General features: G+C 40.4%; 1 protein-coding gene across 8 annotated transcripts in view; it reads right to left on the bottom strand.

Annotated features, from left to right (window-relative positions):
- utrn (utrophin) overlaps positions 1–26,776 on the bottom strand; it is a 196,603-nt gene that overhangs the window by 82,575 nt on the left and 87,252 nt on the right. Inside the window, exon 1 of one of the 8 annotated variants that reach the window (XM_053240652.1) lies at positions 3,410–5,011. The exons of the other annotated variants lie outside the window; for them this stretch is intronic. Within the exon in view, the coding sequence (XP_053096627.1) occupies positions 3,410–3,460 (51 nt within the window). The 5' untranslated portion in view covers positions 3,461–5,011. Of the gene's footprint in view, positions 1–3,409; positions 5,012–26,776 lie in introns of those variants that run through there. 8 annotated transcript variants of the gene reach the window in all.

Raw genomic sequence — 26,776 nt, 5'->3', positions numbered from 1 at the left:
GATTGTGCAACATCAAACGGTAAACAAAACCATGGGGAGAGGCAACAGGAAGCAATCTGGCCGATAATTACAAACACACAAGAACGAACACAGACACACTCACACACACTCAAAAAGGCACTTAATCTCTGATCAAAGCCTGGTTTGAGTAAGTATGTGCATGTACATGTTTAGGTTTTCTTTCAAACCATCTCTAAAAGAAAAAGCCGAGAGGCAACTTGCACACGTACACATACTTGTCAGGTTCACTTTTCTAATATGTATACAATGTTCTTAATAGTTACATAATTAAATGTACACACACACACTCAGACGTACCATATATTTGATTGTTTAAAATCTATGATGGTGAGTCAAATGAAAAGCTTCATTTTTTTTTTAAAATTTTGGTATTGTTTTTGGTATTGTTTAAAGTGTATAATATTCTTACATAATCTCCATTTCATTTCACTTAACGAGTGCCTGGATTCCTCTAGAAAAAAAATCTGACTTAATTCTAATTTATGAACATCTAGAATCTATTTCTAATTATTACATTATTATAAAGAAGCTAGAAACGTAGAATACCAAGGCCGCGTTTTCTCAAAATGTTGAGGGTTTTTTTTTGGGTGTCATTTGATGTAAATAAATGTCCTTTGTTAGCATTTTTAACTTATGCAATATTTTTCGAATTAGATAAAGCAAACAAGCAACAGCTGTGTCCTAAATGAAATTCATTTCCAGCAGTTATATTTTGGAGGCATGACTTTTCAGATGCTGAGTTTCAAATTGGGCATCAAGTGTACATCACATATGATCTACAGTGCCATTATGTTAAAACCCATGTAGTGAGCATATATAGTGAACAGGAAGAAGTGTAAGCTTCGGCCAAACTGGGTTGAAGTGGCTTAAATTTATTTATACCACAGGTGCGTAGATTGACGTTCTATAACAGCAGCTCTGACAGCAGTTCAAATCACAGGTTTATATTATATAATATATTACTTTAGCATTTTTAGAAGAAGCCTCCAGTTCTCAAGCTTCAAGCTGTGTTTTTGTCTTTTGGTCTTTACTTTTTAAGAGAGAGGGAAAAAAGAGAGGCTGGTGAGGGAAAGACTCTTTATAGCTGCCATAACTTAAGTGATAACAGGAATTAACTTATGTTAGTTATGGACGTTTCACAACATTCATTGTAACTATAAATGGATAAAAAAAATCTGTATTCACTACTAGAAAGAGAAACTCAGTGGTCGAAGGAGCTGTAGCATATAGAGGTGGTTTGGTCTTTTCCAGCTCATGCACAAAGTGCTCTTTTCTGTCACATTTATGCTCAATTAACAAGCCTAGCACCAGAGAGACAGCAATGACCATGGAGTGTGAATATTTACTACTGAAACCCACAATTCTGTGTTCCTTCCTGTCTTTCTGTCTCCGTCTTTCTTCCAGACAGGGAAATCAGTTATAAACCGGAGATAGGGACTCTCGCTCACATTTCAGGACACATTTATTAGTGTAATCTGCGTAAAAGTGGTCAAGTCACACACACACACATTCAGGAAATGACAGGAAATGCAGGTCCGCACACACACATCTATTGCCTTCAGCTTTCAGGTCTCACAAGAAATCAGTCAGAAAGAAAAAGAGCCCAATTCAGGCCTCTGAAGCCCAAAATCCAACAATCACACACTCAAAATGCAAAGTGTAACGCAACCCGAATAACCTAGTAATCCGTTTTACAGTTTAACGCCTGGATACTAACTCATTCTTAACCCATTACTCGATGTAGAATTGAGTCATTTTGCGGATCCTCCACGCTCTTCTGTGATCTGATTGATGGAGGATTCCTGCGCTGAATAGGATATAAAGCTTACAGTGATCTATGGTGGGTTTGCTTGTGAGAACAAAATCATTTTAATCATACCTTCAGCAATAAATCTCAGAGTAAACTCGTCCTTAAAGGATCGTAGTCTTAACTCCAGGCCAAGAGCGCATGTCCAGTTAAATAATTAAGGACAAACCTAATTATATGGACTGTAATAAAGCATTGGGGTTAAGAAATGTGTTAAAAATTATACCGAGTCTGATTGCTGTTGATTAATTTTTTTTAGAATAGCAGCTCTCCAGTAGTTCTGGCTATAATTCATACATCAGGTGCTCATTTAAAAACTGTTTAAAAAATGTGTTATTATTTAACAAAGAAAAACAGAATCATTTATATGTTTTCTGTAGGGTGAAGTTTGTTTATTTAGCGTTTATGGAAGGAGTCTCCAGTGTCAGTGCTTTTCCGACATGGGAAAGTCTTCAGGACAGTGGAATTTATGCTTTTTTGGCAACATCACAAGCTATGAAAGTCTTATTAACTCCAGGAGTGGAAAGAAAAGGATAAAAAGTAAAGTAGAACGTGCCATTCACTAATAAATAAAAAAATGGTTTTAGTTGGCAAATTTCTGTGGTATATGAAGAATAAAATAGCACGATTATGTTTTAGCTTGTTACATTGCCCACCCCTACATGATGTAGCCAAGGCTCACTCTCTTTTTCTTCTCTCTCAGTGTGTAGCTGGCAGTCTGAGTGTTTGAGTAATGGAATCTGTCCTGCTAATCAATGACCAGAGATTGCTTTGGTCAGTCCTTGCAGACACACACACACACTCCCCAAGTCTAGAAAGTACTGACGCCAGAGTAAAACCTCTCCTGGCCTGTGTGTCTGTCTGTGTGTGTGTGTGTGTGTGTGTGTGTGTTTGTGACAGACTGTGCTATAGAGCTGTGTTTCTCAGGCTCACTGGCTGTGTGTATTCCCAGAGCTACTACGGTGAAAGACAGACAGGAAGCATCATTTCTGCTCACTATTTGTCAAAGGCTCATGAAGAAAGATTTTACTGTGACCAGAATAAAATGGTTGAACACACAGCTTTAAAAAATAAAAAGGGGGCCACAACCACAGGCACACATGAATCAGACGCCGTCACACATAAGCTCCAGGCTGAATGACCTATTAAAGTAGACAATAAAGCGTCTGACTTTATTAAGTTAAATAATTGCTTCTGGTACGTAATAGGTCCCCAGTGGTATGACTGTGCTCCCTCCAATTTAACCAGCCTTACCTCAAACACGCAGACACACACACACATGCGCACACACACACACACACACACACACAAGGAAAGGGAAGGCGAGAAAAGAGAAACTAAAAAAAGAAATTGATGGACATAGAGACATAAATAGAAAGCTCTACAGAATGGAAAAAATGAAGGTGCCATATTTTTACTCAATAACACTCTGATGTTTATTGAAGAATCTTGATCAACCCTTCAGCTACAATGTAGTAGAACATCTTAATTCTGATCAGTTGCTAAAAGTGTGGCATAAAACAGTGTGTTACAGAGAGCAAGTCATCTGCCTATGAGTTGAAAAGGATGCAAAGGAAGTACCTCCTCAAACTTCTTCAGCAGCTCTTGAAGACTAAAGTTCAGGCCAATCATCTTGTCTCCCTTTTATGCTCCTCTCGATGACAGAAATTGTCCCTACATCCAATTATGTTTTCCTACACCGAGAAACTATCCAGTTCATGTGTGGGAAAAACTTGAAGGACCAAAGAGACATTTGGGAATACTACAAATTCTGGCCATCCTTACCCATGCGTGTCTTAGCTTATGCTGACTATATTTACAAATATGTGTGTGGTTTAGTTAGTAACATCATGCGCCAAGAGGCAACAGAGCAGCGCTGCCCAGCCATGCTGCCCAGCCATGCTGCCCCGCCGAGCTGTGGTAGAAATCCCAAAGTCTAGACCAAAAGATCCCAAAGCCCTAGGGAATAATTTCCAGAAACTTGGAAAAGAAAATCCATAAGAAATAAAAGCTGGCAGAAAGGATCTCAAAGTCTAGGGCACGATATCCAAATGTTTAAGGCAAAAGATCTTACATCCTAGGGAAAATTTCCAGCAACCTAGAATAGATAATCCAGAAAAAAATGGGGTAAAGGATCCCAAAGCCTGGCATCCATAAACCCAAATCCCTTCAGACAAAATATCTTAAATGTTGGGCAAGAAGGTCCAGAAAATTGAGACATAAAATCCAGGGGAAAAATATCCTGAAGTCTAGCGCAAATCATTCCAAAGTGTGGGGCAAAAGATCCCAAAACCTGGGGTAGAATATCCAAATATCTTGGGAAACCTCAATGATGAAAAGAGCAAAGAACGCCAAAGAAGGATGCAAAAGATCCAGGAGCCTGCCACAGAAAATCCCAAAGTAGAAAAGCATGGAGCAAAAGAATTCAAAGCCTGGGGAAAAAGTTTGAGAAACCTGGGGTAAAGGAATCCTGAAGAAGAAAATATAAAATCATTCAGAAGGTGAAGGTACAAGATCCAGTAATTTAGGGCAGAAAATTCTGGATACTGGGGCAAAAGATCCAGAAAAGATGGACCTTGATGCTCTGGAGGTAGAATTCCTCCTTTACTATTAATACACTGCTTTCAAAAGTTCCACAGGTTCAGATCCATCGTGCCTGGTCTGCTCAGTTTTGACTTGCACACATGTTTCTCCCCCACACACTCCCGCATACAGAAAGTGCCCTGTTCCTGGTCTCCTGTGCCCCTGTGGCAGGCGTTCAGGCTCGATTAGCCTAGTGAAAGGCTCTCTGTATGGGGGTCGACGAGGACCGTGGGGTTCTGCTTCTCACCGCACAGCAGAGGTGCCAGCGCGGTAGCCAGGAGGGAACCGTCTATGAAGGTGTCACCAAATGGAATTAGTAGTGTTAAGGACAAGAGGTCAGGTTGCTTCCAAGACAATCCATATCCAAATCAAAGCCAACTTTATTGCTTTCCTTTATTCCATCTCTTCCTTCGATTCTTGGTTCACTTTTCTGGTTCAATTCAGACCTGCAAAGATTCCTATGTCCAGCTCTCCTGTGGAACACCTCCAGAACTCACGAAACACTTTCCAATTTTTCACTCCTTCCATACCATTAAAATTGATTCTCCCTTCATACTCGAGTCCTTCATGGAAAACTTTTAAAACTTGCCATATTGCCTTTCTCCCCCCAAATCCCGTCTCCTTCTTTCCCCCACCTTCACCCTCTGGCTACAAGATCCCAACTAAGCCCTCACTCTCCCTCTCTCACTCTCTCCCCCAGCTGTTTATTGTTTTAATCTGTGTTCTCCTGTTCCACCCATCACTCCACTCCACCTCTTCCCTCTTTCCTGCCCTACATCGTACCATACTCTCCAAACTATCTACACACACCCACTTCCTGAAAGGACCACCACTCTAAAACACATGCGCACAGAGAAATGAGATGAGTACAGCAAAAAAAGAGAGTTGGAAGGACGAGAGTGATCAGAAATAGCTAAATAGATAGCTAAACAAAGTCATAAGAGTTACTGATGAAAAGCTCACTTGCATCATTAGTCTCCAAATCTCAAGCTTTCTCACCTTCTATCTCTTCTTTTTATTCAGAGGTTCAACTTTCATCATCACTTGATTTATCCCTTCGCTCCTGCCCTGTATAGTGACAAGAGGCGCCCTCGTAGCCAGATGTTTGTGTGTGCGAGTGTGTGTTCGTTACGCTTCCTTTGATTTCCCTGGCAAGGTATGGGCTCATTCTTCGCCTGTCCATTTCCATAAAGTCAGCATGTCAGGAGCCATGTGGCCAGGCCTAGCTCGCTCAGGTTAGAACATTAGATAGATGCCAGAAAAGAAACAAATAAACCTCATACACATATGAATATTCATGAGGGAGTCCTTTGAAGTGCCTTTACCTCATTACAATATTTACATATTCAATTTACAGCGTAGCATTTCGATTTTGGGCACGTGTACATGCACGTGTGTGAGATATGCGCTGGCTTAGCAAACAGTACAGTGGGGAAAAAAAATGGAGTTGTGATTTGGAAAGTACTGGAAATGTATTGCTGAAGGAAAAACACCTGAACGAAACTGTCCCCGAGTAAGAAAGATGGAAATTAAAGTGAAGAAGAAAAATGCTTGGATGGCTAGACTGAGTGAGGACACAAAATAGTTCAGAGAGCTCCATCTGTTACTGAGAGAGAGTGACATAGATTGCAAGAAAGCGTAAATGAAACCTTTTGGGTTTTTTTTTTTTACTGGTGATACGGTATACAGTATATTACAACACTGAGACACACACACACACACACACACACACACACACACACACACACACTAGAGGCTGACAAAACCTTTAGACATGATCAGTTTAGTTAGGAATCTCTATACACATGCATACACAAACATACACACATCAACGCACACAGACCGCACACAGACCACACACACCCCACAGTTTCCGTACCTACGTCTGTACTCACTGTGATAACATCAGGGTGTGTGTGTGTGTGTGTGTGGGGCACTTGCAGAGCATTCTGGGTAGTTTCTGGATGTGATTTAAATCAGCACTATTCGTTACTGTCAGAGAGACAGAGAAAGGTCAGAGAGTGTGATTAGACACTCAAACCCCTTGAACATTCATCTATTCCTGTCCGATTTTATCGAAAACACTCCCCCCTCCACACACACACGCACAGATATGCATTAGGTTAGCGTGTGTGTGTGTTTCAGTGTATAGATTTATCCTCTTAACCTCCTTATATATGCGATTGATCCCGAGGTTACAATGTGCTGTACATCTACTGATCAGCTACTGTACAGCTTACACAGAGCCAATCCTCCCAGCCCATGTACACACACGCATGCACACACGCACACACACACATGCACACACACACGCGTGCACACGGACTCTACAGCTGTGTGCCAACTACTAAACCTTCCACCTCATCATACAACAAGACACTCTAAGAAGAGGTATGAATGTTTATGAGTTTATAAAGATTTACGCCTTCGTTTATTTAAATCGCAGGACACACACACACACACACACACACACACACACACACTAGTGTAATAAAAACAAAGAATCAACAACAACTACAAAAAACACATAAACACCCAGGCCATTAATCATGCAGTATATTTAATAATCTATAAAATAAGATGTTCTGAATCCTCAGGAATGGAGGCATGGATGAAAGAAGAGTAAATATTAAAAATTAACGGCTGAGTAATAAATGTGTAATAAATAAATGTCATGTTACACTAAACACAATTTAAACCAGGCCACGTAATATTTATATACATACATACACACACTGGCCGTCAAACACTTTGGTTAAGCTTCAAGATATCTTTCAAAGTGAACTGAGAAATATGACTGAAAATCACCTTTTTTTTCCCCAGATGTAATTTGATGAAAGAGTTGTTTCATTTTTTTCCTTACTTCATTCCCAATAGTGGGCAAATTGTAACAAAAATAAATAAATAAAGTTCTTGACTTAAAAAAAACTGTCACGTTTGATTTATTAAAAATTGTTGTCTCTGTTGCTATAGTCTTTTTTTCCTCTGTTGTAAGTTTTTAGAGTTGTTTTTTTTCCTTCTGTGTTTTTTCATGTGTTTCATTGTTGTTATTGCTTTTTTCCTAAGTGTTAGTTTTTGTTATGTATTTCATTTGTTGTAGTGTAGTGATGTTGTTACTGTCATTGATTCTTCAAGGAAAGTTGGCAGCCTTGAAACTTTTAATAGGGATTTAAGCATCGACAGTGGGGAAAACCGTGCTGTTTTGGGATTATGTGAATCTGACTTGATGCTATGACTTGAGTCAGCAAAACATGATCTTAAATTAGGACTGTATTTCTTTTCTTGCAATTCGTTCAGACTACTTTTTCAAGGTCTCTTGTCTAATTTAATAGATTTCTCCTTTTTTTTTTATATTTACTCCTAATGTTACTGGTAATATTTCAAGAATAAAACCTCATCTTCTGTGTAATGCATTAAAGCAGAATTTGATCTCAGGTCCCCTCCTGCTTTCTGTAATGACATTTTTCATACTCAGCATGAATTGTCAAGCGCTCCGTTCCGCTGTCGTGTTCGAGTTGTCGCTTAGTGACTTTGATTCTGCGTTTCTGTGATGTGCAGTTGATGCACATTTATTTCCAGTCTCCGTCATTGTTGATGTTTAAAGTCCGCAGGAATACTACTACACACTTTCTATGAAAAAATGAATACGTTTCCTTTATTGATCTGTCGTTTTTCCTCACACATTCTCAATTTAAGTGCCTGTAGGGGCTCCGTGACCTTTGACCTTCCATCACTGGAACTGTGATGCAAATAAAACGCATTCAGTGTGAGGCGATCTTTCCGTCACAGCCAAACCAAACAGTTATCGTTCCTCCATCATTATGCCACCCCCTGACGAGGTCACTTCCTGTGAACCTTTCAGGGTCAGAACTGGAGCGTGACTCCTGAGCCATTGATATCCTTCTGGTGTGTGTGTGTGCATGCAAATGCGCTTATCTGTGTGGCTCAGACTGCTTTGTGTCAGTGTGTGAATAAGAAGAGACGGAGAGAGAGACAGAAAGAGAAAGATACAGTGATGAATGGGGGGGGTTTTAGAAAAATAAAGCGAGAAAGTGACAGATATTGAGCCAGTGACAACCTGAAAAGTGCACCAGAGTTTGGCACCAAACTATCAGTCATATGACGGGTGCTGACAAACCGAACTAAATAGAAAAACTCAGGAAGGATGGACAGGTTCCACAACGTTAGGTTCCAAGAAAAATCGGATTGGTGCTGTCTGACTGCACTTCAATCCGTTGGGCATCTGCAATACCTTTCCATTCGTCTTGATCCGATCCAAAACTCTGATATCAGAGCCAATCCAGGAATATTCAAACGGATCGGCATCGGCTATACCAAGTCTAATCCCATACCAATCCTTTACAATAATGTATCCCATTCCGCTTTATTAATTACAGCAGTAAAGCATGCTGTAAATTTAACAAAAAATAACTTGCTTCACGGATGTTCCATAACATTATATGCAACTACAACCGGATAAAAAGTATGACATATTGCTCTTTAGTAAATAAAAATAGTCAGTGTAGGAAAACTGCTGTGGGGTAAGAGGACTAAAACACGGAGTACAGTAATTAGTAAATAATCATCTACTAATCGGGGCGGTATCTAACTCCTTCCACACCACATTGTCACTGATTATTTTTCTAATACAGCATGCCCCACACACTACCTCTGTACCCATAGCCCTAAACCAGTTTCAGTATATCACACCCACACACCCACACACACACACACACCAAAAAGTTGTAATGTAAATGCATCAGATAGCTCAGCTTCAGTGTTTTCTCCTCTCATTTTCAGCAGCTTCCATGAAACAGGATTAAATAACTCACAGCAAAAAAATAAAATCTAGCGTGTCTGAAGCCGGCATGACAAGTGTGGCGTGATGAGTGGAGAGGAGGAGCTGAGAGAACCTGACAGTATTGATCTCACACGGAAACTGAATGCTGCTCTTACGCAACACGTCACATTCTGGAGACAGAAAGGGTTCGTGAAAACTCCCCATATCACCTGAGACAAAGATGCAAGACCAAGAGAGAGAGAGCGAGAGAGAGAGAGAGAGAGAGAGAGAGAGAGAGAGAGACCTAGATTTATACCTCACTGACTCAGAGACAAGTACTGAAAACCCTCAAGATGGATAAACAGAAGACTCTCATACCCCTTTCTCAAGATGGTTTCTTCAGGGAACCATAACCCTTTCTTTCTTTTTTTTTTTTTTTTTTTTTTTTTTACAAAGCGGTTTGTGGTTCCGCAGGTTATATAACCAGATGTGAGAGTGTGTAAAAATAATAACCGTGGAGATCTCCTTCTGAAATAATCTGGTCAAATCGATTAGGCTGGGTGTAGTTATTTTTAGGCAGATTATTGCTTCTGTTTGGGAGTGTTTAACTTATATAATAGTCATGGCAGCTTATTTATGACCTGATTTGTATTCTCGATTCTGATTGGTCAGAAGGTGTTGATGAATTTTCCATAACAGCGCTAGTTCCTGCTGCAAGGCAAATCACAGGTTTATATTAATGCGCTCGCTCTGATACGTTATCGTTTCTATAGTAACAGCTCATTCATAGTGACTTGTATGAAGGATGCTCCACAGAAACATAATAATACACAGAAATGTGTGTAATTGTTGATATGGTGAAGTTTTCTGCGTGGAGACGTTTATGTAACGTTTATGGAAGGAGTCTCCAGTGTCAGAGCTTTGCTAAAGTTAAAGGTAAAGCTGTAAATATGTTTTCAGGAAGGAGGAGCTTGTGCTTTTTTACACTTTATGGCTTCCTGGTAAGAGGAGAAGAAAGAGGCTGGTGAAGGAACAACTGTTTATTAATGTAAGTGAGACCTTGTTTCATGAACACTCCTACATTAAATGCAACAATAAACAGGTAAAAAGTAAACGTATGTGCAACAATAAATGGATAAAAAGGATAAAAAAGAAGTGTCATTGTTTAATTAATAAGGATTGTAATTGTTGACGAATAGCTGTAGAATAAATGGAATAAAAATACATGCTGTTATTGGAAAATAATCAACTTCTGCATGATAACAGTCACTCTGCTTCATCACTCTACTTCATGATTGATTGTTTTCCTGTAACACCACAGCCCTAAGTGTGTTATTCCTCTTACATCACAGCAAACCTAACTGCCAATAATCCCGGCCAAAAAAAACACCTGGATTTGGGGGAAAAAAAATCAGTCATCCAGATCATAAACATGATCATAACGTTATCTGAAATAATAACGAAGCCTTATAAAAGCCTCCTCTGTCTGAAATGAAGTGTACCTAGTGAACTAGCGTGTTTGCTCTGGAACACATTGTAAAGGTTTCCAAGTTCAAATTTTATAGCATGCATAAACACACACACACACACACACACCACGCTCCCCCCTCCCACCCTCCCCACACACACACAGAGACAGAGACACAGACAGTGACAGAAACAGACATCACACACACCTACACAACCAAATTAAAATGTCAGGCAAAATGCCAGCCTTTTATGTGGCACTTTCTTTAGTTTTACATACATATCAGGCTTTGGTGCGACTGGGAGCTTTGTTTGGGTTCAACATTCGTTCGCTACACACCCTGAAGCCTGTGTGTGTGTCTGTGTGTGTCTGTGTGTGTGTGGTAGTGAGGGAGAGGGAGACAAGGCTGACAGAGTATTTTAGCAAATAAAAAGCTGATATTGTGCAGCATGGAATTGCATCAGGATTCATCCTGCAGCCACACAGGCAGAAAGGGAATCGGTTAAACGGCCAGGAAATGAATGTGTGTGTGTGTGTGTGTGTGGGAGAGAGAAAGAGAGCAAAGAGAGAGACAGGTATCAGTGGTAAACGGGTAATGGAACTGAATTTGCACATCTCATCAATAGTGAAGCACGAGTCATATCCGATTCATGATATTCAGCTCATTACAGCAGGGAAAATTTAATGTGTGTGTGTGTGTGTGAGTGTGTGTGTGTGTGTGTGTGTGAGAGTGTGTGTGTGTGAGAGAGATGCACAAATGAACCAGCACCACCCCTGTGGATAGTAAACACACAGGATTTTCACTTCAGTCCACTCATATACAAAGACAGAATGACCATGGACAAATCCAGGAAGAAAAATCAGTTTAAAAAAAAAAAATAAATAAAGTCTTCACTTTTCACTCCAAAAGGTCTGCAATTATACTTTTATATATGCTAATATGCTAATGGTGTTTATTTCATTGCAGATTTCACATGCAGTACGAGTGCTATAGGCGAATTAAGTGCACTTGGAGGAGACATATGAAAGAGAAATCTTAATTAAGCTCATTAGGAGGAGACGCTGAACGTCGAGGGTGATGGGGGGTTATAACGAGAGACGCAACCCGAAAGCACTTAATGAACAAACAACAGCTGTTCTCATCTGGGCCGAGCGCTCGCTGGCGTACGGGATGCTCCCGCGGCCAAGCTTTTCCACGTGGAAACATCGACTAATCAAATTCTTGCAGGATTTATATGGAATGTTTAAGTTATACAGTTTTAAAGGAATACTTCAAAAGTTTTTTCAACCCAACTTCAAAAAACGATCTACTCTATCGCTTATTACAACAGAAAGACATTTAAGATGTTTCCTTGTACAAGGAAAAGAACTCAAATTTCAGTTAGAATGCAATCTAAGGGCAGGCGATCACCTGTCAGTAAGCATATACATCATTTTTTCCGCTTTACGAATTCTATGATTTTATAAGGGTGCTCTAGTGTGTTTGTAAATTATGCTTTAAATCTATAGAATTTATCTGAGGGAAGAATTTGTGCTTCTTGTGCTTCAGAAAAGTGTCAATTAATAGAATGACCTTTTATTGTCCCGAGCCAGTTATGTAAAATTACACAACAGCAGCTTTGGCATGATTTTCTCTCATGTCTGTGTCATCTAGTAAACCTGTACACTATGGTGATAGTGTAATGGATGTAGTTTTAAGTTTACGTTCTTTTCAACACCTGAAGTTAGTTTGGAGTCAACAGCTTCTATGGTTCCTGGGTGAGATCCTGAGCTTGAGCTTGCTGTCTTTTGCATGTTCTCCCTGTGTCCACATGGTTTCCTCCGGGTTCTCCGGTTTCCTCCCACCTCCCAAACACATGCCAGTACTATTACTTAAATGTGGTCCTCAGGCTTGCTCTTGGAAGCATGACTCTTTGGTCACCACATTGACACCAAAAATTGAGCTTATTAAAATGTGAGCAAAATTTTCCACTTAAATTCTCAATTAGTGAGGCTGGGGTTGAGATATCCTGGTATAAATGTTTCCGGTTATTTGTCCTGTTTTTCATACCATATGAACAGTTGAGTTGCTTCACTTTTAAATAAACTGTCAAAGGTGATTGATGGGATCATCAACACGTCTCCCAGTTACTGAATTAATTTCTTTTGTATTCCTATTGTGGGATTATTCATAATTTCAAAAAGCTGGTTGATGTTACTAGGATTACAGTTTGTAGAAATTCCAGTGGAGAGTGTGAGTGTGTGTGTGTGTGTGTGTGTGTGTGTGTCTATACATCTGCATATCGAGTGTATGGTCCATACTCGTTCCTGTGTCTTACACACCCAACCTCCTCTACCATCGTCTACCAGCGTGATGCCATCTAATAAGCTACTGCACACACTGTCTGTATCTCTGTGTGTGTGTGTGTGTGTGTGTGTGGGCTGTGAGGGAGTGAGTCAGTGAGTCAGCAAGAGATTGAGAGTGATTGTAAAGTTGTGAACAAGAGCTGGAGAGAACATAAGAGCAAGTGATTCAGTAATTGAGCATTGTGTGGGATCTGCTTTTATTGAAACTGCCGCACTTTCTGCTGTTTTCATTTTATGCCTGAGTTTCTATAAAACAAGTGCTTTTTCACTCTATGATATTTAAATAGGTGTAGAGTGTCTCTATCTGCGTCAATAACTTCCAGCTCTTTTTGCTGAGACTGCCTATAAGCTTTTACTGTTCCTTATTAATATTCATTACACCACAGCGCTGTAGAGTTCTCAAATCTGATTGGTCAGAAAGATACCCTGATAGCAGTGCGGCTTCAAATCACAGGTTTATATACGTTAGAGTTTCTTATACGCTGTATGGCAGTCGCCCCACGTAATAAGTCTAATGATAAACAAAGAAAAAATGTGCTGTTTTTTAACAAAGAAAAAAAAACGATCATGTTTATTTAACATTTATGGAAGGAGTCTCAAGCGTCAGCGATTTGTGAAGGGAGTTTTTCCGCTTGACGTCAGGCCACATCACACCACCCAGTTACTGATTATTTTCCTGTAACAGCATGCCCGCAAGCGTTTTAAACTTTTCTTATTAGATTTGGGTAAGTTCCAAGACAAAATAGCTGCCTCTCTGTATCTGTGCGAGAAGAAGAAATTATTCAGCTGCGATGGCTGAGAAAAGTTTTCGACTGATTTTAGGTTTGCTAACTCTGTCTGAAAAATTAGCTAATAAATAGTAGCCACATTAGCATTAGCAATTTAAAGCAATTAAGCCAATTAATGCTCATTATTTTCAGTTAGCTCACCAGATTTGCACTCAGTTGTACTGTGTGTTGATGAGAACCAGTGGCCAATCATACTGAATATGTAAATTATGTGCAAATATTGTATCTATCATGTGATGATGGTGTCATGTGAACACTACACTTATAGTGAACCTGAATTCTGAACTGTACTTCCTCTCCAGACTTCCATTACATAAATTTGGTAGTGAATCTTTTTATATTGAATGCACAAAGGTTTCAAATAAAAAAAAAAAAAAAAAGTCAAATGCAGTCCATATGTTTCACTATGACCCGATTATTACTGTAGTCCTCAGGGAAGATGTGTAGCTTTCTGTATCCTCCCTTTTTGCTATGAATCAGTATTTGCCTCACTGTATTCCAGTCTAGTGATCCCTGAGCAGGAGCTTCAAAGACAGCTCGGGTTTAGCGTGTAACGAGAAAAAAAAAATCAAAATAAGGAAACTACATTTCTGCAAGATAACCACTTTCACTGCAAGCATCATACAGGCTGAGGTCATGGCGCTCCTGGGAGCTCCCAAAACAGACGAGCCAGTCAGATCTCAGCGCTGTCAGATGGCTGGAAAGAGGAAAATAATCTCATTTTGTGTCTTTATCTCTCATACCGCCTTGTGCTACCCGTCTCACCATCTATCTTTTTGCATTTCTCTCTGATCATGTGTCTGTCCTTGTAGTTCCTGGAATTCATCTCTCTTTTGCTTTCTGTCTCTCTCTCTCTCGCTCTTTGTTTCTCACCATCTGCTGCATTAGCAAGAGCAAACGGAGTAAAAGCACTTAGTGTTGAGCAGCTTTTACTTCTGAATGGGCTCCACATAAATCTCTCTCTCGCTCACACACACACGCATGCACATGCACACACACATAACTGAACTGCACTATGTGGCTCTTTGCGCTTGCTTTATAACGCAACTGTCGCTTTTAGAGAACAGTTTGGCCAAATGGAAGATTGGCCTAATGGTGAGGTTAAATTACACGATTTTTCCCAGGACTGTATTTTCACAATTTACAGCCAGACCAGTCTGTGCTACAGTCAATCCTCATCAAGTTGGCAAACAAAACTGGGAAGTCTGCAAAGTGCACTGACTCCTTCTTGAGATCGAGTTTCAGGTTCATCACAACCAGTAGAGCGTCAGTTAGATTTAGAGACAAATTCTCATGGAGTTGAACAAACAACAAACAAACAAACAAACTAATGAATGAATGAACGGACAAACAAATGCCTGATTAACACCATACAAAACAATAATGTGTTTAAAACCAACAGTACCAACAACTGTACATTATCACATTGCACTGATTATTTTATTCATTCATTTATTTATGTATTAATTGCTCTATCTAGGGTACATTTAATATTCAGCAACATTTCAGCTACATGTCTGCCTTCACATATGTACTCGAGTAATATTAAAATGCCATGCCCATTAAAATTACTCTCAAACACAATTTATCTTCTTAAAAGCCACAAATTACAATAAACATGGGACTCCAATGGTCTCTGAAGTGGAGCACCAGAAATGTGACCCCACATTTCAGCACCGAATCCTCCTCAATTACATTCTCCTGTCTCGTTCTAAAATTCTGCTTAAGAGCACTCATCTTTTTCAGACTAACAGCTAACGGTAATATTTTTGGCTATTCACATAAGTATGTTATCACTTTTAATGTAACTGGAAAAATCTGTTGAAGGACAGGTTGAGGCCAGAGGAAACTCGCCAAATGGTCCACGGTTTAATGATCTCGGCAGTAGAGTATGTCCAAAGGTTTTTTTTTTTTCCACTTGAGTGCAGAAGAGATATGCTGGCCAATTACTGAAATCTGAACAGCTCCTATCAATAGGAAATAAAATCTGAGAACGCAAAAAGTAAGTACAGGAAGTAGATTAGAAAATAGCTCTTGTTTTCTATTGGCTCATGCTTCCAACATTCATTGAGAGTTGATCAATATATGGACTTGGCAATGGAGGATTCTTAACAACTACCAAAACAGAATTTCATTTACATTTGGTCTTATCACTTAAGTGCAAGATATCTGCAGGACGAAAAGGTAGAGTCCAAACACAGTGTCGGAATATATATTTAACTGCAAGAAACACAATAAGAAACATCATGGGAAATCTGAATGCAAAAGTATCTACACACTAATGTACCATCCTCAGCAAAATTACAACACCAGCAGACTTCAGACTGTCAAATATTCATATTCAGCTCATTTATGAACCAAGAGGCAGAATAACACTAAGCACTAGAAGCCCGTATTTGCAAACCATACAACGTGCTAACCGATGTGTTTTGTTATCCATCAACTCGCTCAGCAATATGCAGCAATACAGTCATTTTATCAATATTGAGCAGCATCACTGAACAGTTTCACTGAGAGCTCGGCAATAATGGCTAAGTGGAGATTTAAATCGTTCTCCCACACCCACACACAGCCATAGTCCTAAATCATTTTTTAGTAGGGGGTGAGGTCAGGCCAGCGCAAGGTTGCTCATTTCCATATACTGCCTTGCAGTGCCTGAGTCAGTCAGCAACTCGTACACAGCTGCTCAGTCAAACAGGACGCTCAGCTAGTCTCCTGTTTTCAGGTAGTAGAACAATTTCACAAAGCCCACATCTAAAAGTTATAGATTTTCACAGGAAAAACCAAACAGAGATTTCTGCTTTCCCGGACATTTAATTCATTTTGCTGTGCTTGGTTAGTTTCTGACCTTTTAGAACAAAACAGTAGTTTTATTGGCTCAACACCTTTCTCTTCACATATCTCAGCGTCAATCCTTAAGGGGTCAAGAGCTCCTTAGGGGTCAAGGATCCAGCCATGATAGAACAATCCCTCCTAGTCCTGGGACCTATCTTCTTGATTTATTGGTCATGGACATAAATGCTTAATCCTTAACCACTGAGACCTCGCAACTTTATGTTCACCTCTACCACGTGGACTTCATGGTAAACTCTGATTTACCAATTATCTACCTCCATTGTTTTCTCCTATACCAAGTCTAGGTCATGCTTGTAGCTCCTTAATCCTTAACCACTGGGCTACCACTGGGCTACTACTTTTACTTTCACCTCTACCAAGTCGACCTTACAGTTAACTCTTGATTTCTTGGTGATGGGTGTAGAGCCTCAATCCTTAAATGCTGACCTACTTTCACTTTCGTCTAGCTCAGGTTGATTTCTTGAATTCTCGATTATCTTTGCTCACAGTGCATGACCCTATAGAACTCTGAATACAAGACTATGCAAGCCTAGTTTTGCCAGTCTTCTGATGACACTTTGCAGATGATAACTGCGTCACTGAAGTTACCAGCACCCACAAAATCCATATTCCAACAAATGTTGTTTGCTGGGAATTCCTTCTACATTTCCTACAATCTGGATCTTGGCGAATCCTGCTGGACTATTTGAAGGCAAATATTTAAGCTTTTAAGGCAGGAATAAACATAGCACAAGAAAAAAAATAATCATGGTAGCAGAGTTCCCTGCACCTTTACAAACTGACTGACTAAGTAAGGAAGCAAAAGATCAACTCCTTGGATTAATTGCTTTTGGATATACTGTAGGTTAGATATTTTCATTGCCTTGAGCCATTAAACTGATGTGCCAAGATTGCTTGCTTGTAAGGTCAGACTCAGACACTTAGAGGCCAAGATAAATATCTCTTCATATAAATGCCACCGTGCTCAAGATATAAATTTAACGTCATTTAACAAGTCATAATGATATGTAGGGATGACTTAAATGTCAAATCCAGAATTGTGTTTTTTGACCTTTTAGAGGCAAAGGGATGATGTATTCTGGGTTATATGGGTGCTGCCAGAAGAGGGTGGACAGAAGAGAGAATTTGGGTTTTAAAATGTTAAAATGTGACATTCTGTCTGGGCTGGCGTGTAGAAGATATTGAGTGTCTCAAGAATTGTGGTAGCAAGACTAGAAATGTAAGGTAACCTTCTGCTGCTAACAAATGCATCGGCCTTAGACTAATGCAAAAATCAAATTCACAGAAGTCAAGACAATCACTCTGAATAAAAGTCCACTTCCTGTACTACAGTTTGCATAAATAACCCTAGAAACAGTAAGTAGAGCATCAATTATTACCTCCTTACAAGTCTAGGTTGGCCTGACCTGATTTGAACAAATGGGAATATCTTTCTCCGATAGAATATCATTACAGTGTGTATGTGTGAGAGAGAGAGTTGCTAGCCTAATTAGCTTTATTAGTCTCCACTGCTGAACCTTAGTGTGTGCTAGCTCAACAAACTCCAAATACAATCACAACCCATCTCCGAACTCATGTAATGAGATCCATCTGATAAAGCAGCGTGAGGTCCTCAATTTCTGACTGTTGGAAAAACTCCACTATGAAAGTTAGAGTACTTCGACAGTGAGTCATTAGACACTAACTGACTGTATCCTCCATCTGAAAGTCAGAATAATTTGGAGGTCTTAAAAAAATAATGTTATACTTGAGTATTCCAAGCGGGTCTAATTGTTGGAGCACTCCACTATGAGGTCATCAGGGTATGATTACTGTGACTCTTGGCCGCAAGGCATCCAGGCTGTAATTAATAAAACATTTCATTGTGTTCTCTCTGTGGCTGTGTGGGTTTCCTCTGGGTTCTCAGGGTCCCTTCTAGCTCCCAACACATGCTGGTAGCTGGATTTTTGGAACCGTCCATTATAAGGTCAATGAATACTGATTGACAGAGGTTTGACAATACAGGTCATTGTGAGGTCACATCAAGTTTTCATTGTTTGAAATCTCTGTTGTGACATAATCAGAGGTCACCAGAGTCTAATTTACAGAACACTTCAATATGCGGTCATTTTGCTGTTTCATTGATTAATTTTCCTTCCACTTTTGCTGATGCTGGTCGCAGTGCAAACAGGCTGATAACATCAGCCAGGCTCTTCTCTACCCCAGCCAGAAATTCCAGCTCCTCCTGGGGATCCCTAGGTCTTCCCAATTCAACTGTGAGATGTAATCTCTTCAGCAGGTCCCAGGTCTGCTCCAAGGTCTCTGTCCAGTGGGACATGAACTGGCCAGAGAGTATCCTTCTATCCAGAAGATGTCCAAAGTGCCACAATTGGCTCCTACTCTGAAGCACTCCTAGATCATCTATCTCCTCACTTTATTATGGAAATTAAGCCCAGGAACCCTGAGAAGGAACCCTTTTTTGCACTACCTTTACTTGTAATCTTATTAACCTTAAACAGAGACATTTATCTGCAAACTGAGTTCCTGCTTCACCACTACAGATCGGTGACTGAATCCTTTTTTTTTTAATCTCACACTCTCTCTCTTCCATCATGCATGAGTAATATCCCAGCATATTTTGCTCCGATTGCTCCCATACTTCAAAGTGGTTCTAACTGTTCTAAACAGGTTCTGACTGTTGGAACACTCCATCGAGAAGGGTATGGGGTCTGGATCACAGAAACCACAATTGTGAAGCCACATCCAGTTCTGTTTTAAGTGTCTGGTGTGAGGTCATCAGCTCTGATTGTTGGAATACTGCATTGTGGAGTAAGTTTGATCTGACTTTTTTGTAGGCTTCCAGTGGATTAGTGACATCACCAGTCACTAATCGCTGAAACACTCCTTTATGAGGTGTCTGGGCTCTTATTTATAGAACACTCCATTATGAGATCATTTTCCTCTGATTGCTGGAACACTCCACTATGAGATCATTTTGCTTGAATTGCTGGAAAACTCCATTCTGAGGTCATTTTTCTTTGATTGCTACAACAATCCTGGAAGAGTCAACTGTAAGGATCTTCAGAAACCTGAAGGTTGTAGTCTTGTGAACCAGTTTTTGAAGACAGTGACACAAGGAAGATATACTCACTGGACTGACGGAAAATCATAGAATCCCTCCTGTAAATGTTATTAAAGTTGTTTTTTTTAACAGTTAGCGGTGAGTAAATAACACAATTTGTTGAGGAGCTGTGGGACAATGTCTGTGATTGGTCATCTGTAATGTAAAATTACCTCTTTCAGTGAAAGGAAACAGTTTCACAGCCATGTTTATTGATGAAAGCTAAAAGTTTGACAGACTTCACAGAACCCTATAATACTAGCGTTTATAATACAGTCCCTATTAGAAAGGGTTCTAAACTAGAACTAACTCCTGAATATCCCTTCTTCTAAGAGCGTACCTTCCCTGGTAAATTTACTATGAACTACTTATGAGTATTTATGAAATGATTCATTCTTTGCTCACTGGTGACCATCTTTTGGGTAGCAAACAAAAGTCGGTACCTGCTTGACTCATTAATGTACTTACACTTAAATGTTTCTCTGGTTTTCAAAGACATGGTTTTCTTGGCCATGAAGCAAGCGAAAAGCTTTTAGAGGTAATTCGTCAGATGAAAAGTACCTTAGGCATTTTATGATCTTGTCCACTTGAGCAAAGTGAATATATTAAAAATATCCATTTTGGGCCAGTACCTGGGCCATGGTCCAATAATGAATGCTTGATGTCTGAACACTTGTTCAATAGATGGACATTTCTACAGATTAGTTACCAACATAGAGACAAACACAGTCGTTTAATAGCCTCTTATTTTTGTCAGGAATGTGAACAGAAGTGTGTTCGCACTACAGCTGGGATATCACAAATTCAAATCAAGATGATGCCACAGCCATCTGTGGCTGGGAATCCTAGAGCGCCGAACTGATATCTGGGAGGTAAGAGGAGTGGCATTACTCTCTCCCCTGTCAATCAGAGCAACACTAGCCAATCGTGGACTTCTGTGAGCTAATGTATGCGGAAGAGTTTGTGCTTTTCTTCCGAGTGTGTTACAAATTGGCAAATGACCAAATTGGGGAGAAAATGGGAAAAAATCTATACTTTGTGCATTAGTAATTTAAATTATAGTATGCTTTTTTCCCCTATCAACCGAAGGACTTCATATAGGTGCTTGCTGTAGATTATATGCCCTTCATCTTCTTAATAGAGCTGCATTTCCACTGATCCTTCTTCACGATAACTGTGCCAATAATTCTCAGCTTGCCGGCGAGTGATCAATTCCAGCCCACCATCGCTCAAACAGAGGGCCATAAATAACTACAAATTTAGCATCGGCCGTTAAATTGGACAGGTGCACGTCCAAGGGCAGCCAACCCAGCTGCCCACACTTGAAATCTCTCTCCAGCCATGTGGGCTGTATCCTAATAAGCCAGTCTGATTCGATGCAGTCTCAGACCAGTGCTAATTCCAGCATCTGAACTTCTTGTAAGCTTTGCCATCTCTCTGTGGTAGGATCATTGAGTTAATTACTGTATTCCACAAGAGAGAAAGAAAGAGAGCAACTCCCACTCACACTCAAAGATGCTCTTGTTGGTAGCAAACAAAAGACGCAGAATATAGTGGACTCATTTATTTTCCATGTTTATAAGCAGAGCATGTAAAGAAGAACAAGCTATTCCTATATTTTCTGAGTCTCTGCATCTCTGTAATCTCATCTCCAGCTCTTTCTCTTCCTTATTTTCTTCTTGCTCATTATTTGAAGAGTGGTGTGACCGTGGCCGGAGGGTTTGAAAGCGTGGTGGCTCTTTCTGCTTCACAGCATGTCTGAATTGGATGCTTTCGGTAGCACACAGGAGTTCATGGAGCTACTAAAACCACTCTGTGAAAGCAAGGCTAACAGTCGATGTGTCCTTGCAAGCAGTTCTCAAATCACACTGATGGAATCCACTCTTTTAACAGATGAAACACAATTTGGCAAGAATGTATTAAAAAAAAATTTCATCCTGAAACACATTAAATGTTTTTTCGACTGAAATATTTGTGATGTGTTTAGTAATACTGGTGCTAATTTGATGCTTTGTGCTAGGTATTTTCGTTATTCCCATGAGAAGTAGTAGATGTACCCTGTGCTGATGTCACAGGGGGACACTGTTATTGCCAACACCGTTACAATAGTGTGGTGTTTAATGGGAGAAAAAATTTCCACAATTTTGGAAAAAAGTGATCATCAGGATTTGCGCCTAAAGACAAAACAGAGGAAGAGCTTCTTTCCTCACTCCCCAGCATAGAGAAATCCAGCATAGAAGTAGGGGAGACGTTGGCGGACTCAAAGTACCAAAATGCAATGCAGCTTTACTATCCAGAGGCTCGGCTCAGCTAGTTAGCAATCTGTGAGATGACGAGCATGATGGTGTTGATGGCAGTATTGGCATGAAAGTTGAAACTTATCTGTTTGAGCAGAACGTACAGATGAGGTGAGAGAGCTGGACAGACTAAAGGACTAAAGCGCCGCCGCATTGCTCTCTTTTTTTCTATTTTTCCATGACTTGCAGATGGTGTTGTGAGACAGTGTGTGTGCAAACAGGACATAAGGCAAATACAGCCTTCAGGAACGCACTGAACACCAGTTCAGGTTTACCGGTTTGCATGAGTGAACGCAGCAGCTTATGCTCGGTTTGCTTAAAAGCGCCATTGTATCATAGGGGAAAAGGGTAATGGAAACAGATTTATCAACGAAATTATGCAGGCCAGCCAGAGCAGACTGCCATTGAAGAATCCTGTGGGTTCACAAATGCACAATTTTGAGCTCGGTGTCAGACAAACCCATTTGAAAACTTTCCTAACAAGCTTAGAAAGTTCAACCATTCTGATAGACGGAGGCAGAAAGAGGGCGAGGGATAGGAAGGGAGCAAGGGGAAAGGCAAGAGACGGTGCTGGAGCGGTACTCGGAAAGCACAGCACTGTCTTCATAAGTCAAGCTTTAGGGGAAGAAAAAAAAAAAGAAGTGGAACGAGAGAGCAGGAGTGACGAGAGGGGAAAAAGGAGTGCGGCAGTGAGAGGGGGGCTGTCAGAGAGAGACTCAAAGCCTACACATGATGAAAGGCGGAAAAGAGAAAGGAGTGCAGGAGGAGGTGGAAATGGAGGATAATAGGAAAAGTAGGCAAGTTCAAAATTTATTGTGGCTTTTTTCATACCAGTCTTAAACTTTGGGATGTGTACGCAGCTTCATTATCACAATCTTCTGTGTTCCATAACTATCATTAATTGTCACCTAGCCAAAATAATGAGTTGAATAAAGTTTACTATATAAATAAAAACGTGCAAGCTAACCATATCTACCTGACATTTCCTTCCAGTTTGGATGTTTACCTAGCTAGCTGTTATAGCTTATAGCTTATAACTTAGCTGCTTGACGTTACATTTTCTGAAGAGCACCAAGATTAAGATTGGAACACACGCCAGCTAACATTAGTGATTGTGAGTTTATGATGTATTTATTTTCCCAAAATTTAACCAACTTTTAGATTTAACCAACTAATGTGCCTATGTTGATAAAGCTAAAGTAAATACTACTATAAACTCATTTAAAGTAGTGAAGCGGAGGCCATTATGACATGGCATCATCTGCTAAACTCAACCCGACTTCTCTAGCAGAAAGCTGAGGGGGCGTTTTCCTCCGAAGACGGATATACAGAGTTACGAGATTTACTCAGAACGCAGCATAAAACTTCAAATAAAACACCACTTCCTTAAAAGTCTGTCATCTTCTGTTATCAAGAACCACCCTGGGAGTACCCAGCAACCTCACCAGACCCCACGGGCACCAAAATGATAAACACTCTGCTTTTTTTTTATGGCTTGTAAAGCTATTTTGGCTCAGATCTGGCAACCCTCAGAGTGCGTTTTAGTGTGAAAGAGGGTCATTTCTCACAATCAGAAATAAACGACACGAGATAAAGCTGGCCATGAGCGATCCGCCTGAGGTCGGTAGGTGGAGTCGTTTCACGGGTGGAGATCGGGCCATCAATTATTTGATTTGAAGCCTGTTTGGTAAATGCTTTAAAAACAGAACTGCAGGAGTGTGTGAGGAGCGAATGTGTGTGTGACCAGGAGTGAATTTCACTAAGTGTGTGTAGAAAGAAAGCTGTTAGCTAGTTAATAGTCCTTTCACAGTGTAAGTGTGAGTTTAGAGTCTCTCTCTCTCTCTCTCTCTCTCTCTCACACACACACACACACACACACACACACACACACACACACACACCTTTCACTTTAAATGGATGGCTTTTCTTCACTTAAAGTCCGATTCATGGGCTTACATTGTAAAGTGAGTATACAGATGTGCAGCTAGCAGCTATGATCCACACAAACTTGAACAAATTACTAAGAATATCTACCCCACACACTTACACACACACACGCATACACACACACACACACACACACACACACACACACACACACACACACACACTTACACTTCAATCAGCATGTTCCGGGCTACGGCATCACTAATCTCTGTGTGCGGATTCCCAGCCTGCAGAAGCATGTCACACTCATACCAGGATTAGATTTTCATCCCCGCTGTGCAAATAAGTCCTCAGGGAACACACACACACACACACACACACACACACACACACGCATGCGTGTGCGCATGTGCATCTGCAAACACATGCTCACGTCTGCTGAGGTAATTGCTTTTTAATTAACACTAAGCCTCTAATCCTAATGATTTATGAAGCCTTGGAGTGGCTTCATGTGTGTGTGTGTGTGTGTGTGTGTGTGTGTGTGTGTTGGTGCCAGGCTGCTGATCCTTAACCAACGAGGGTTAAGAGTGGAGTCATCATCACCATCATCATTGTTGCTGTAATTGTCAGGTGCATATGGCTCTGTGGTGTGTGTAGTGATGAGCGATGAAAGACGTGTTACCAACCGCGTGCGCGCACACTCACACACACACACACACACACACACACACGCGGTCAGATGTAGGATGTTTAAAATGCAAAATCTAAACAAATACAGTGTTCTCTTCAGAGGCACGGCCTCGAACACATGACCACTCGCTCGATGTCTAGGCTTGTGCAAACGGGGAGGAGTCAGAATTAACAATAAACATTACTGACAAGAAAATAGACATGCCTCTTTCTTCTGATTTTAAACCCGAGATTACAAGTAGCTAGCAGGAACTAAGCAGGAATTACGTGCGTCTGGTAGTGTGCTTTGCTACAGGTAGTGTGCTTTGCTAATCTGCCAGCAAAGCTAGTACAAAGTCTACAAAAGCAGCGCACACACACACAAGAAACAAACTACAAGCAGCATGACCGACCAAGAAAATAGGGCGGAGCTTGGAAACATTCGACTTCTCTAGAACTTTAAGCAGGTTTTCATTTTTGAGATTTGAATTTTCGGGATTTGTATTTAGGGTCCTGATTTTTTTTTTAAATCTGAAATCTTACCCTTAGCAAAAGCAGAGAAAATGACCACGATGTGTATATTCAAATACTTTTGTGAGTGTCCAAGTTCCACAGTTTCAGACTAAACAGTGTGACAAATAAAGATAAACAGATAGCATGCTGGGTGGTTTTCCAGAAAAATAAACAAAATTCAAAGGGCTAAACAGACGAAAAATAAAACAAAAAGATCTCGATCTTCTTTCGTGCATAGCTAAGCACAAAAGAAGTTATTATAGAGGTCAGAAAAAGGTAAATGGAGGTAAAATATTGCGTTTCCATGTTCTTTAAAAGTTTATGTCCTTAATCTGTGTATTTCTCTGAGCTTTTGGTGTACACAATGGAGCTGAACAAAAAGATCGGATTATTATGGATCATATTTGTTCAGATGTCTATACACGTCATCAGCTATTACATTTGGCAGAGCGACAGATGTGTGGAGTGAAAGAAACGAGAGAAGCGGACTGCATTTTCTGCATTCTCTCAGAGAGAGAGAGAAAGAGAGAGATAGTGTCAAAAAACTTCAAGGAAACGAGAAAGGGAATGCAAAGATGCAGAGAGATGGAGAGGGAAGCAGGGTGCAAAAATAAACGAAACATTCAAAGAAATGACAGAGAATAGAGCAGAGTGCAAGAAAGAGTGAGAGAAACATGCAAAGAAACAAAAGAAGGAGAGAGCAAGCAAAGGAAACATGACAGCGCGTGTGTGAAAGGGACATGATGCAGAGAGAGGTTGTTTAAAAGCATGCGAATGTCAGCTAGCTAGCTTGAGTTTACAACAAGGAAACAGAAAGAGTGTGAGGGAAAGTGAGAGAGAGAGAGAGAGAGAGAGAGAGAGAGAGAGAGATGGAGACAGAGACATAGGCAGCGAGAGATAAGAGAGAGAGACCGAAGATAGTGATGGGGGGGAGGGGGGGGCAGAAAGAGAGAAATAAATAGAGACAGACAGAGAAAGCAACAGATAGAGAGACAGACAAGGAGATAGAGAGATGGAGAGTTGGAGAGACAGACAGACAGAGAAATGCAAAGCAACCTTTGAATTGAATTGAAATGGAGAAAAACAGACAGAAAGAAAGGGAGCGAGAGACAGACAGAGAGTGATTGAGATATAGACAGAGAGAGAAAGACAGTAAGAGGCAGAGGCAAAGAGATAGAAAGAGAGAAAAAAGAGAAACAGACAGATAGAGACATACAGTAACAGACAGACAGAGAGAGAGAGAGTGAGAGAGAGAGAGAGTGAGAGAGAGAGAGGGATGGGGGGCAGACAGAGAGGGACAGACAGAGAGAGGGACAGTGAGACAGACAGGGAGGGGGAGAGAGAGAGAGAGAGAGAGAGAGAGAGAGAGAGACGTGAGAGACTTATCTTCTGCTATTACCTGTTTACTGATAAATACATTTTTCCTGTTTCTTTATAATTAATCTTAGTACATTATCCTGTTATAAAGCTTACATTCTGCCTGTGATATTTGCTTTGGCAATAATGTAATCCAACAACTGTGCCAATAAAGCATTGTTGAACTTGAGAGAGAGACAAAGAGGCAAAGAGGTAGAGATTTAACCAGAGAGTGACAAATAAATAGACAGACAGAGAGACAGAGAGAGAGAGAGAGAGAGAGAGAGAGAGAGAGAAAACAACAA

The sequence above is a fragment of the Pangasianodon hypophthalmus genome, chromosome 16, assembly GCF_027358585.1.
Source record: "Pangasianodon hypophthalmus isolate fPanHyp1 chromosome 16, fPanHyp1.pri, whole genome shotgun sequence".
Lineage (NCBI taxonomy): Eukaryota > Metazoa > Chordata > Actinopteri > Siluriformes > Pangasiidae > Pangasianodon > Pangasianodon hypophthalmus.
The sequence above is the reverse complement of the archived record's forward strand: the minus strand, read 5'-3'. Positions and strand labels throughout refer to the sequence as shown.